A 15,172-nucleotide genomic window follows, 5' to 3' on the forward strand; every position below is an offset into this window, starting at 1 on the left:
ATACATATATATAAAATCAGCTCCCTCTTTTCACATGCTCCCTTGTTAAAAACAAATTTTCCAAGTCCAGTTTTCTTATGTCTGCAGGGTGGAATAAGGAGCTAAGATACAATTATGGTTGTCATTTATTGGATATTGTCAATAAAAGAATCAGGATTTGAGCTAAGATCTATTTCAGTTAATAGTGATATTGTTTTGGTAACCTTTATTATCTCTCCTTTTCAGATAGGAAACTAGAATTCAGAGAAGTAAAGGATATAAAGAAATCACACAGCCAGGGAATGATGACATTAGGATATGAATCCTAATGTGTCTGACTTAAAAGCCTGAGTTTTTCCCAAAATGCCACCCATGTGGAAGACTGTCAGTCGCATGAAAAATTTAAAAAAAGCAAAGATTGAAAGCTTAAATGTTTTTAATTAATCCTTTAATATTGGAGATTACTGGATCCTCAAGGAATTTAGTACTAAAAGTTAAAAAAAAAAAAAAATACATGAAAATAACCTTCAAAGCAAGATTGGTATTTTTTCTTTCGTATTTTTGCCTCTACCATGTAACCTGTATGATGCTTTATTAAAATAATAGAAAAAAGATAAATACTTACGGAAAGTGTGAGTAATGTAATGAATGCATTATGTGAAGCCTAGCTTCAAAGGAATTGTGAAGAGAGGTAAGCTGTAGATTCCAAAAATGGTCTCTCTCTTGTATTTTTCCCTGTGAGAAATGACTTTACCACTGCTTTCATTAAGCTGTTATCACTATTTCCTCTCCTTTTGAATCTGAGCTGGCCTTGTGACTTACCTTGGTCAATAGTTGTTGTGAAGTATTGAACCGCCAAGTTGGTTCAGAAACATAGCTACCAGGAGTGACTAGTGGGTTTGAACTGCCACCTGGTGGTTAACAGTGCAGTGCTTATCCTAGAGCACCACCCCTGGACCATATGCCATATTTGTATGATCACTTGTGTCCACTTTTAGCCAATGGCAGTCAAACACCAAACATACGGGGCCTTTTAGATAGGGCCATACTAGACCAATCAACCATCATCCCTGTCACCTAGCTGACTCACAGACTTATGAACAAAAATAAATTCTTATTCCTCTAAACCACTGAGTTTTGGAGAGACTGATTTTCCAGGACCTCTCATTGCTGCAAATCATGATCTCATTAAATTTTTACAGCGTCTTCTATGAACAACAAATTAGCTGTATTTCTGTGCTTAAGGGTGACTTAGTAAGACAGATCTCCATTTCTCAAAAAAAAAAAAAAATCGTCTTTCTGATATTTTTGCATGCTAGACCTGTTATCTTCTGAGCCCCTAAAATTCCATCCTTTAGATTATGAAGACATTTGCTTTTCAATAATTACTAATAGATTTCAAAAAAACATCTGAACTATTCTTAATCAATATTCACAGTAGCCAGAACAGCATAAAAATGATTAGGTTGGATTGGAAGAAATGAAGTCTATTAAGGTAAAATGAGTAAAAAAAGCAACAGTATGTTTACCTTAATCTGTGCTAATTAATTGAAATTTTACATAGATTGCATAATCTTATATGTGCGTTGTTGTTGAGTGTCGTCGAATGGGTTCTGATTCTTAGCAATCCTGTGTAGGGTTTCCAAGGAGCAGCTGGTGGGTTTGAACTGTCAACCTTTTTGTCCAGTGCTTTTCCTACAGCACTATCCATACCTATATGTGTACATATGCCTCAAAAATAGTCATTAATAATGAACACAGTAATTTTATCTTTTAACTGGATTTTAATTTTGCAAATGGATAATAGGAAGCAAGATACCTGATTCCTATTCCAACATGCCATGTAACATTAATGACATCTTTGGTAAAGCATTTTTGTCTCATGAATATGAATTGTGTTGGTCCTGCAATCATGAGAAGCACCCATCCTATGCTTGCAAACAGTAGCCCAGGCTGCCGATCTCTTTTCCTTGCTTTTGGCTTCAAGATACGCATCTGTGATTCCTCCTCAGGGCAAGATGGGAAATGTTAGTCAAAACCAAGCCTCTGATGCTTTTGAACTACAATTTATTTGACAGATCAGATTAATTGATAGTTTTTATCACTAAAGGGCATAAGTCCCTATTTTGATTTTAGTGACTACAGTGTTAATGATTTAATGTCAAACTTTCTTCAATTGTCATTTAAAAATATATTTTGAAAAACTAGTTTCCATACATATTTTGTGCAGACTGCCGGTAATACATGGATTTCTTAATTGAGACTATACTGATTAAAATAAGTGTTGTTATTTCAAGGCCAAAGACTAAATCAGAACAACAAAGATAAATTGCAATTATCTAAATTGGTGTGAAGTATGGGAATAAATATCCCATGCAGACTAAATAGCAATACCATTTTTCTTTTAGAAAAAAAACACCACACCAAATATACTACTGATTAGATCTCTCCAATGTCACTGCCAATGTCTCTCTCGTCTGCCATGGTGTTTTGCTGTTACCAATGTATTTCTCCATCTGAATCTCAGATCAGAACCACAAAGGGATACGGCAGTGTATACTACATCAACAGTTCTCAGAATGTGCCCCATAGAATATTAGTCCTTCAAACCCCAAACCAACTGCTACCAAATTGATTTTAATTCATAGTGACAGTGTAAAGCAGAATAATGATTCTTTGCTTCCATAAAGATTCCCAAGACTGTAAATCTTCACAGAAGCCACTGCCACACCGTTTGCCCAAAGTGCAGGCTGATGAGTTCAAACCACTGACCATTAGGTTGGTAGCAGAGTGCTTTAACTGCTGTGCCACTAGAGTCTGAAGTATTAAAGCCTTCGAGCTTAATGCTTTCTGAAAAGTTAAGGGGATTATGGGCAAGAAAAATGTGTCTATTTTCTTGTGGAAGCATAAAGCACTATGAACTAAAAATCTTGTAGTAAAGATGAAAAGGGTACTGATGTAATTGACCACAGGGTTATAACATACACCTTAGAAATTCTTCTATAGACAATTAAAGAAACAGAAAACAGAGGGACCGCTAGAGCTACATGTCTTAACACATTGGTGATCTTTCTCCAAGTGTTAAGGTGCAAGTAACTGAGCTCTACAAAAGTTGGTCAATGCACCGGACTGCAAAGCCATTTTAACTGTAAGGTTGGTGGTTCAAACTCACCAGCTGCTTATTGGAAACCCTGTACAGCGTCGCTATGGGTAGGAACCAACTCGACAGCACTTCACCACGACCACCACCACTAAAGTTGAGGAATGCAGTCTTTGTGCGGCACTGTAGGGATAATGTACTGGCCCTTAAGATCAATTTGAACTGCAAGGTCGGGGGTTCTAACTCACCAGCCACTCCTTAGAAACTGTATACAGGGTCACTATCAGTCAGAACTGACTCAGTGACACTTAACAATAACAAAGTTGAGGAAGGAGTGATGGTGTGGTACTGCAGGATAATGCAAGAGACTGCAAAGCCAACTGAACTGTGAAGTTGGCAGTTCAAGCTCACCAGCTGAACCTTGGAAACCCTATACAGAGTCACATGAATCAGAACCAACTCAACTGCACTTAACAACAACAAAATTGAGGATCATTTCTCCCAGTTCATTGCTCCCCAAATAGACTGTAAGTTGTTTGAGGGTAGGTACTATATCTTATGAGTCCTGGTGTGGCGCTATGGGTTAATGCACCAGACTGCAAAGCCGTTTCAACTGCAAGGTTGGTGGTTCAAACTCACCAGCTGCTCCTTGGAAACCCTATACAATGTCTCTATGGGTCACAACCGACTCCACGGCACAACCACATCTTACACTTCTAATTGCTAACAAACTGAAGGTCATAGTGAGTTTTTTAGGTGGATAGACTGAAATTGTGAAGTTGCATTATCCACAAGCAGTGGTAGTGGTTACGAATTGGGCTGAGAACCACAAGCTCAGCAGTTGGAAACAACCAGCTGTTCCGCGAAAGGAAGATGAGGCTTTCTGCTCCCGTAAAGATTTACAGCCTCGGAAACCCGTTCAGGGTCGCTATGGGTCGGAACTGACTCGATGGCACTTAACAACAACAACAACAACATAGACTTCTAGTTGCAAAACAGTTATGTTGAGTGTCTCATCAGTTTTCATTGCCAAGAATTGGAACAACTGTTTCTAGTATCGTTACTACATTGATCTAACTCTACTAGAAGGAATAATGGGACTATAATCAGCTCAGTGTCTATGACTGGAAAGAGGTAGCTGTTCTAAAAATTCCAAGTATTCTCAGAATTGAATAACTCACCATAAAGACTCAAGATTACAGCCACACAAGATCTTCACGATTGGAATGCTCCAGCTCTGAGACTATAGCTTGTTGGCTTAATTCCGTTCCGGGCTAACTCTGAATGGCCCCTCTCCTGTGCAGCTCATGCTTCCAAATGCATCAATTCAATACAGCCCTGAGTCCTAGTAGAACTGGACATGCCACAATAAAGACATGAATCGGAAAGGCTGCTGATCAAGTCAGCCCTAAGATTTCTCACAGCCATGTTTTTGTTGTTCATTGAAGTCAAGTCAGTTTCAACCCATAACTGGCCACTTCTATAGAAGGTTGAGATGTCACCCAGTCCTGCACCATCCTCATACTGTGTGAGTTCCTGCTATGGTGTAGCAACTGTGTCAATCCATCTCCCTAAGGAATTGTTCCTTCCTTGTATCATGTCTGAGGTAAGCAAGGCAAAATCTCACCATTCATGCTGCTAAGGAACATTTTGAGTGTACTTCTTTTTTTAAGTTTTTATTGTAAATTGAGTGAAAGTTTACAAGGCAGATCATAAGTTTTACATTCAACAAATCATACACCTTGTTTCATTACAATGATTATAATCCCCTCCATGTACCATCAGTTAGCATTATATCTCTCTATTCACTTTAGCTTTTTTTTTTTTTAACACCCAGGCATATATCATAATTTACATGACCAAAGGGCACATTCTGCAAGTCTGCCTCCTGGCCTCCAGCTCTCAGTCCCTCTCTTCCCATGAATCTAGTCCTCAGCTGCTCCCTCTCTCCATGTCCCAGTCTCTGTCTCCATCTCTGGTGTCACTGCTTCTCTGGATAAGGCCTCGCATTCCGCTTGTGCTCTTATCCCTTTATGGTCCTAGGGCCCTCTGTTTCTGGACTTTAATATTAACTACTCTCTTGTTTTTGTTACAAAACTTCTACCTTTACAGTTGTGACACCGACTTCTTCTAGGAAAGATTTGTTCAATTTTCAGAGAAAAATGTGGGTCTGTTTCTTCTGCAAGTGGCAAAAAAACACAGAGATTTGGGGAACATGGTTTAATAAAGTTAAGTCTCCTCACTTAGGGAAATCACCTAGCCTATGGAGAGGCTTTTGGGAGGGCTTAGTTGAGTCACTTCAGCTGTTTTTCTGCCCATGTGTCCAATGCTGAGTCCAGGTTTTAACTTATATGCAGAGGTGAATACAAATGCTAATGATATTACAATCAGCCAATATATGTCAAAAGGCCATGTAGGGATGAGTTTCCTTCTTCTCTGTAGGTCTTTCCAAGTCTTAAACCACAATGCGTGTTGTAGATTCTTGTGGTCAAGGATCGCTGGCCTTGATTGGTCCTTCATGGTTCCACCATTCCGTTGGTTTGGGTCAGGGAAGGAGTTGCTTATGAGAGTTCTAGTCTGTACCTAGTGGAACGTAACAACACTGTGACTATGTATGACACAGGATGGGAACACTTTTCCTTATGTTGTACATAGATAGGGTCACTAAATCAGAGCCACTGTACAGGGCCTAACAACAGTAACAACACAGAATCTCCCTTTAGCTTCTGTCTTAGACTCAAATATCTAGATAATTGGTCGTTCACAAGAATCAACTTGTGATTATTTATTGTTGGTAGGACTAAAGCCACTGATGTGAAGGCATTTACTTTAAAAGACTAGTAAATAGTGTCCAAGAGGGTCAGGAGACACAGGGCTGACGGCCATATGCCTCATCTGAAATAAAATAGGCTAAATGCTCCTGTAATTGTATCCCACTTCTTTAGGAGGGTATTTCCATCTCTTCCTTTAGTGCTGAGTCACTCAAAACCCACCCTCTAACTTCGTCACTACTGATACTCTTGTATTGATAAATGGTACGTGAGCCTCTTCTAGATCCAGAGTTGATTATGGTCAGGTTTGCCAGATTAACGTCATTATGGAAGCTGCAGTACCGCATTGTATAGTGAGAGGAAGAACTGGAAAGAAAGACAACTGGCTTACGGTGAGGAAATACAGAGGATACAAGTTTACTCCTTCTTTGCTCTTCTGTATTTTCTGAGGTTTTAGTATTGAAATTATTTTATAACCACCAGATATTTAATTGACGTTTAAAATGCAATATGCAAACTCAAGAAATGTTCATGTACAACATGAACATTCAAAAAAGTAATTGGAAACAAAATTTTCCACTTAGCATAATTTAAATCACATTTTAAAAATAATGAAACATGGCTCAGGAAAAAGAAAGCCCATGGTAACCATAGATGTCCTTGAGTGTAGCTTTTCGTGGATTCTTAATTTTCTAAACATTCTGTATTATTTCAACGTTTTTCGATACCCTACCAAACCTATTGCTGCCAAGTCTATTTCTATTTCTAGCCACCTGTTAGGACAGAGAATAACTGTTCCATAGAGTTTCTAAGGCTGTGAATCTTCAGTCTTAGAAAAGAGGGCCTTAGGAACAGAGGGTCTCATCTAACCACTGACCTTTCGGGTAGCGGCTAAGCACTAAACTCTGCCCCCACTCTGCCCCACCGGGCTTCATACAAACCTTTATCATTCACACCTTTGTTCAAAACTCTTTATTAAAAGAAAAGGAGTCTCTCGTCTCTGGTCAGACAAACAGCAGTGCACTTGACCACAATCAAAACACTGAAAGTTCTATTCCTCAGAAGAAGGGCCCGATGGTTTGTTTCTGAAAAGTCAGCATGCAAAGTCCCATGGAGCATAGTTCTATTCTGATACGCTTGAAAGTCAGAGTTGGTGTCAAAGTTGGTAGTTACTGGTCTATGTAAATATATGATCAAATGCCTGTTGGGTAGTTTCTGACTCATGGTGGAGGAAAAGAGAAAATGATAAACTTGTTTGTTAAAGCCGGAAAGAGGAAACTGCAGTTGAGCAGAGAATTATGAGCAAATGAATGAATGTCTGACCTTGTCAGTTACTCGAGGAATCCTGGTATGGTGCTGTAGAATAAGCATTGTTTACTATAAGGGAAGTGGTTACTTTGCTTACTATAAGGAAAATGGTTCAAAACTACCAGCCACTCTTCAGAAACCCTGTACAGGGTTGGTATGAATCGGAATGGACTCTACATTTCTTAGCAATAACCATGAGTTGCAGCAGGGACCCAGGCTTTCAGGGAAAAGCAGAGGTTGCTCTCCTGAAGCCTGTGGTTGTGTTAATCTGTGAATGTCTTCTCTGTCAAATTCTATGAGGATTTCCTTTCAGTCTCCTTTACCTAACTTCTCATTTAAATGTCTGCTTTGCTTGGCATTAAACAAGCAAACAGTTGCCACAGGGTTTACTGACTCACAGTGATTCCATGGGCTGAGACTAGAAATATCCACAGGCTGTACATAGCTGTGATTTTTGGAAGCAAATCACCAGGGCTTTCTTCCTGGGTGCCTTTTGTTGTTGTTGTTAAGTGCCATTGAGTGCGTTCTGACTCATAGTGACTCTGTAAGGGTTTTTAAGAGCAGCTGATGGGTTTGAATCACGAGCCTTGTAGTTAGGTGCCTTTGGATAGGTTTAAACAGCTAGCTTTTTGCTTAGTAGTAGTAACTGTATAACTATGGCATATCATTTTGATAGAAGCAATGCAGTGACCAGACTTACCTAATCCTCTCCTTTTTTAAGTTTTTAATTGTAAATTGAGTGATAATTTACATGGGGAATTCTTTTACACTCTCAGCATTTCATTGCAACGATTATAATCTCCTCCGTGTATCCATCATTCAACAGCATTTACTTCTATTCCGTCTGTGTTTTATTTTATTTTTTTTTGGGGGGGGGTGTACACTAAAACACTCAGGAATATATAATAATTTAAACAACCAAAGGGCATATTTTATAAGCCTCCTTCTGGCTGCCAGCACACAGCCTTTTTTTCCCCATGAGTCTAGAGTCCTCATCTGCTCCCTCTCTCCATGTCCTCATCTCTGCCTCCATCTCTGGTGTCGCTGCTTCTCTGGATAGGGTCCCATATTCTGCTCTTCTCCCTTGATGGTCCCAGCATCCTTTGTTCCTGTACTGTAAGATTAACTACTCCCCACTTTATGTTACAAAACTTCTACCTTTATAGTTGTGACAGTCACAATTAGTCATGATAACAATTACTCACTATTGAATCATAAGAATCTCATCACCATCTCCTTTCACCAGACCCGTCTAGACAAGATGAGAACTATTCAGTGGGGATCCTACCTTCCCCCGCACACTCTGAAACTAAACTCCCTCTTGAAAGCATGTAAACCAGTCACTTCATACCTTTATAGCCCCCCATTTTAGGTAGCCAATGTCTTAAGTTGCCTGTCCATATCCACTATGTGTACAGAGGGAATAGCCTAGTCCTTTTCTTATATGTTGACAAGCAGAAAAGGATGCTGAGTTTAGCAAGGCATGTGTCAAAGAGCAAAATAATGTTAAAATGTCCTGGATAACCATGTGGAAGATACATTATTAATTAGCAACTTAGTTGTTGTTAGGTTCCATTGAGTCAGTTCTGACTCATAGGGACCTTATGCACAACAGAATGCAACACTGCCCAGTTCTGCACGCTCCTCACAGTCCTTACGTATGAACCCATTGCTGCTGACATTTTGTCAATCTATCTCTTTGGGACCTTCCTCTATTTTGCTGAGCCCCCATTTTACAAATGATATCTTTCTCCAGGGAATGGTAACTCCTAATAATATGTCCTAAATATGAGAGATAAAGTCTCATCATCCTGGCTGCTAAGGAACATTCGGACTGCACTTCCAACACAGATTTAGAGTAATTTAGAGCAGCACAATTTTAGTAAAAGAATACTCTTTTAAATATTTTCCCCATATTTTACAAATGCAGGATTCTGAAACTATGTTTGCTTACAAAATAAAAGTGCTATTTTAAAGATACACCAAGAAAAGAGCATTGTCAGGAGAAAAACTAAATGAAAGCTTAAAGCATTTTGAGGATAGCTTTTGCATTTACTGACAGACAAAATATGTTCATTTTTTAAAAATCCAATTTCATCATTTATGATTGAATGAAATATATGTCTGTGGTTGCAATAATAATGTTGGCAGGACAATTACAAAAACTTTTAGCAAAATATCCATACTATCTTGCAGTCAGCATGACTGTCATTATTTTTATTGATATCTTGACTCCTATTACTCAGGCATTTAACTCAACATCCAATTTCTGGCAAGAGGTGCCCAGAAAGGTCCTCTGGTCAACTGTGATTCAATCCTACAGGCAAAATTAACATATTAACGAGATGGCCTGTTTCATTTCAAACTCTGCCTTAGAATCCTCCTGAGAGCTTTTCTGATCGTTAACAAGGTTGCTTAATTTGCATTATGTTATTAGTAAATTGCAACACCTTTCATAGCCAACAAAATGTTAAATACCATGGTATCTGTCTGATTTTATCTTTTGTGCCATATATGTAGGTGTGGGGATTTCAAGAGAATGCCTACCTTAGATCATGGATTAACTAATTTCATTTGGGCAGAGAGTACCAGTGGTGTATAAAAGGCAAGTTTTGTTCTCCGCCATGCCAAGAGAGTTACCAAAGTATTTCCATCAGTTTAAAAGATAGCTTAATACTTACTGCTTGGCATAAAACTTGTTGACTGAGCCAATGTTCAATGAGCCTTTTAAGATCATATATTGGTAGAACCCCAAACTGATTAAGAATCAAATATAAAAGTGTGCCAAACTTAAGCAATCTCGTCCAAACTTACAGCCCTCGGGATCCACTGGGTTTATGTAAACTTAATAGTGGAAAATCTCTAGAGATCATGGGTTTTGCTATTCATTGTTAGTTTCCTATGACTGCTATATGTAGCAAAATGCTACAAAGTGGGTAGGTGGCATAAAAAATAGACATGTATTCTTTCATAGTTCTGGAGGTTAAGGGTCCAAATTCAGTAGCTAACCATGCTGATTCTTCCTGAAGGCTCTTGGGGAAAAGCTCTCCCATGTATCTCTCCTCGCTTCAGCTGTTGAGCAGCGATCCTTGGTGTTCTGTGTCTTGTGGCGTCACAACTCCAAACTCTACCTCTGTTTTCACGTGGTCATCTTTCCTCTGTGTTTATATTTTATCATTGGATTATGGCCCACCACACTGCACTCATGCTAACTAATGACATCTACAAAGAATCGACTTCCAAATAACAGAAGACTGATAAGTACTGGGGGTTAGGACTTGAACATATGACTTTTGGGGACACAAATCAGCCTGTAATAGGTATTCACCAAATTACATCAATAAACTGGTTTAAGAGCAGGTTTTCTTTCTTTCTCTTTTGTAATTGGCAAGGTACATTCTTTGTGGAAGTTTAACACCAACACTTTCTTAGTGAATCTAAATATTCAAGGATTTTCACCAGCCTATGAAATACCAATATTGCACATACATTTGGAATTTCCTACCTTTTATTCTTTGACCTGATGCTTATTATGTTCTGTAAACACTTCAGAAATTTGGAAAAGAACTTCCAGTTTTGGCAAACTGATTCAGAAACTGGGTAATGATGGATATATGGTGGCCAGAGCACATGGGTGGACAGCCATGTGGACCCTTCTCTTCTTTATAGTATTGTGACTTTTGTTGCTAAGTGCCGATGAGCCTGCATAGGGTTTATAACCAGCAGTTGGTGGGTTTGAACTGCCACTTTGTTGTTCAAATAGACCCTGCAGTCCAGAGCTTATCCTACAGCATCACAATACATTAACATCATCCCTTCATACAACCTCTCCTTGTATTGATCCTCTCTACATGATAGAAGGATAGAGTTTATCAGTGAACTGAAAGTGCCAATTGGCCTCTCTCTATAAAAATTGCAGTGATGATTATGAAAACTAGAGCTAACATTTAATTGAGCACTATATCAACTTTAGGAGCTCTGGTAGCATAGTGGTTACGAATCAGGCTGTGAACTTTAAGGCCAGCAGTTTGAAACTACCAGCTGTTCTGAAGGAGAAAAATGAAGCTTTCTGCTCCCTTAAAGATTTACAGCCTCGGAAACCTTGTACAGGGTCGCGATGTGTCAGAACCGATTCCACGGCACATAACAACAAAAACAGTATCAATTTTAAGGCTTTCTGGTAGTGTAGTGGTGATGATTTGGGCTGCTAATCTCACAGTTAGTAGGTCAAATCTACCAACAGTTCCACAGAAGAAAGAGGCTTTCTGCTCCTTAAAGATTTTCAGCCTAAGAAACTCTATGAGTTAGAACCAACTCCACATCACATGACCACCACCTCCACCACATCAGCTAGTATACATATATGTAAGTATCTTATAAATGAGAGAAATCTACAACAACCCTAGTACATATTGTTTCTTTTCCTAATTTGAAAGTTTTTGTTTCTTTGCCATTGCAATGAGATTGATCATTTAATGTCTAAGGAATCCTGGTGGCACAGTGGTTAAGCATTGAGCTGCCAACTTGGTTCAAACCCAGGAGAAAGATGTGGCAGTGTCTTCTTTGAGGATTATAGCTCTGGCAGTTCTATTCTGCCCTGTAGAGTTGCAAGGGGTCAGAAATAACTTGAAGGCAATGAGTTTGGAATGTTAGAGATGAGCCATTTATAGGCCTTCTGTTAACTACCCTCTTCAATTATATGTTGCTTTTGTTAAATGCTGCCTAGTAGGTTTCATACGTAGAGTCATAATGTCTCTATGTACAACACAATGAAACACTGCCTGGTTCTGCGCCATCTTCATAATTGTTATGTTTGAGCCCATTGTTGCTGCCTTTCTGTCCATCTGTCTCACTGGGGGGTCGTCCACTTTTTTTTTTGGCTGACCCTCCACATTACCAAGTATGATGTCCTTCTCCAGGGACTGGTACTTCTGAACAACACGTTCAAAGAACAAAAGTCAAAGTCTCGCCATCCGAGCTTCTAAGGAGCATTTTCATTATACTTCTTCCAAGACATCTGTATATTGCAGTATATTAACGAGTCTTCCTCCATTCCTGATGCCACACATATAACCCTACGTTTTGGATTATTTGCTCAACATACAGATTGAATAATAATTGGTGAAAAGATATAACCCTGTTGCGTACCTGTCCTAGTTTTAAACCATTCAGAATCTCCCTGTTCTGTGTGAACACTGGGCTGCTAGCTGCCAGGTCAGCAATTGAAATCCACCAAGTGTTTCCTAGGAGAAAGAGCAGGTTTTCTGCTCCCATTAGGGTTTCCAGCTTTGAAGCCCTATATAGGGTTCCTATGAGTTGGAACCTACTCAGTGGCGGTCAGTTTTTGGTTCTTACCATCACCTATAAATCTAATAACAATGTAGGTGGAAGAGTTGGCATACATGCCTTTCAGGTGGCCAGCATTTCAAAGTCATCTGGCATTTGGAGGCTTGCTGTGCACAGATCTGACTTGTGCATTCTTCCCCATTATAGACCCCTCACCTGCATACCATATGCCCCCTCACACGCACACATTGTTAGTCATGTTACTCAAGTGTTTCTTAGTCCTTCCCTCCCATGTGGAATCAGAGGTCTGTGACTTTTATCGTCCCAAATCAAAGCCACATCAACCCCCTTGCCATCTTGTTAATTCCTACACATAGCAAACGTATAGTCAATTCTAACAGTGGTCAGCTCCCTTGAAAGCAGTATTACAGGTTATTCCATCTGATTTTCTTAAATTTCACTCTAGTGGTTATCTTCTTCTGCATGCGTGTATAAAGATCATAATAGAATTTTTGAACCTCAAGGTCAGCAGTTCGAAACTACCAGCTCTTCCATGGGAGAAAGATGAGGCTCCTATAAAGATTTACAGCCTTGGAAACCCTGAACAGGGTCTCTATAAGTCAGAACCGACTCCACGGCACATAACTAACCAACCAACCAAAAAGATTCAAGTTGTGGCTAGTTGTTACCTGGAATGTAGTTTGAAACTCCTTAAGGCAAAAGCCAGTTTGAGGAAACAGATACAAGGACTGTTTCAGAGATGCAAATATTAAGTCATTTTATATGGAGATTATTACATTTTATATGGAGAAATTAAGTGATATATTTGAGTTTAAATCAAAATAGTAAAATTTTGTTTTGGTTTGTTTTGTCCTTTGCTAAGTTTCAGAGTTTTTCATTAGACTGTAATGTAATTGTTTTTAAATGCTGTAAAGTCAGTTATAACTCACAGTTACCCTGTATAGGGTTTCTGATGAGCTGCTGGTGGGGCTGATCTGCCAGTATTGAGGTTTGCAGTGACTTGTTGAGTGGCTGGATTTTTCTGACCTGACATGCGACTGGCAGAAGATCTTGTAAGAGCTTTGAGCATGTGCACTTATTCTGCTTTGTTGTTTGTTTAAGCATGCAGACATTGAATATTGGAATATTGGACATCTTTGGTTTTGAAGAGTTCCAAAAGAATGAATTTGAACAAGTAAGTGGATTTTCTTTTGAATTTTTATGAACTTTCATGCTTTTCATATAACATTAAAAGTTCAATTTTTAATTCAATACAAATTCTTAGTGTAGTTACTTTCAAATGTGCAATTAAAAGAAGTTAAATGCTTTGGAGTGATTATCCCTGATTGTTGACATAGCCATCATTTGTATGTGGACTTAGAAATAACTGGCATAACTTTATTTAAATCAAAGTAGTTGTTTTAAAAGATCGTTTTATGAAAACTTGGATTTTACTTATGAACATGCTATTTCATGGAGGTTACAAAGTAGGAGAATGTCTGGATTTGAAATGAAAGCAAAGTCTTCAGAAACCTTGGCCATAAATTTCTGTAGAAATGTTAAATGCTGTTTGTATATTACAATATTTACCTTTATGTAGCATTCATACATATGACTATCAGAATTTCATAAAACTATATTTGAGATGTTTTGATTATTTTTATTTCCTTTATAATTTGAGAAAATTTGAAAAGCACAAAAAAACTTAAAGTATTTTAGTAGTATTTCATGAAAAGCTTTATCAAATTAGGTATACTTAAAAATTAAGTGTTAAGTGAGAGATTATAAACAGTACTTGCCTTAGACTGCAAATAAGGAAAATAAATTAGTAAAAAGGACAGGGAAAAAGGTAAAATACCAACAACCTGCATGATATTACATTAAGAATTGTATCTATGTAGTATATAGGAGAACTTTCATTAATTATGGTTTAGCTTTTGTTTGTTTGTTTGTTTAAGGGGGGTATTGTAGTGGTTATGAACTGATAAACAGTTCATTGGAATTGTGACTTGTATAGGCAAGAGTATTTTTGGCAAAGATGAATGCTCTGCGTGAGCATTGGTTTCCTCTGCTGTGAAATGGGAAGAATATACCCATAGAGTTGTGAGAGTAAATAAAATGGTATTCATAGGCATTGTGGTGTAGTTACCTAGCACAGTGGCATAGTTTGGAAAAGGTGGACAGCCGCTGTTATAAATGAGAACACTTCAGCCAGTTTTAGTTCTAAAAAGTAGTGCATCATCCTAAATCATGTCGACTCACCTACTTTAAAGTGAGTCAGCATAAACCATGTTCTTTACAGAACTTTGCAAGAAGTCCAGTTTCAAATAAGACATAGGTGGCTGATTTTATTTTCCTCTCATACTTTTGTATCAGTGGATTAATGCGAAAAAGATGACTTGGAATATTTATTTCTTTTTCATGCTGTAGGCTAAATACTGGACTACTTACCACAATGTTAGTAATTCAAGCCTTACACAAGGTCACTGTGAGTCAGAACCCACTCATAGCACTTAAGAACAACAACAAGAAAAATGTGATAAACATAAGAAAAGTCAGCAATAGAACACCTAGTAGAATATGCAAGTCTGCAGCATGTCTAATGCCTTTCTTACTCAGGTACTTGAATGCTGTTCACAGTGGCATTGATTTCTTGGGTATATCTCTTAAAAATAAGTACGTTTTCATGACTGTAATGTGATGCATTTAAGTGACTTAGAATGGTGAT

General features: G+C 38.4%; 1 protein-coding gene across 1 annotated transcript in view; it reads left to right on the forward strand.

The window, feature by feature from the left end:
- The window catches only part of MYO16 (myosin XVI), a 912,243-nt gene that overhangs the window by 549,654 nt on the left and 347,417 nt on the right, over positions 1-15,172 (forward strand). The window contains exon 20 of the mRNA XM_006851537.1: positions 13,567-13,639. Coding sequence (XP_006851600.1) covers positions 13,567-13,639 — 73 coding nt within the window. The remainder of the gene's footprint in view (positions 1-13,566; positions 13,640-15,172) is intronic.

This window comes from Chrysochloris asiatica, unplaced genomic scaffold (genome assembly GCF_000296735.1).
Source record: "Chrysochloris asiatica unplaced genomic scaffold, ChrAsi1.0 scaffold00029, whole genome shotgun sequence".
Classification (NCBI taxonomy): Eukaryota; Metazoa; Chordata; class Mammalia; order Afrosoricida; family Chrysochloridae; genus Chrysochloris; species Chrysochloris asiatica.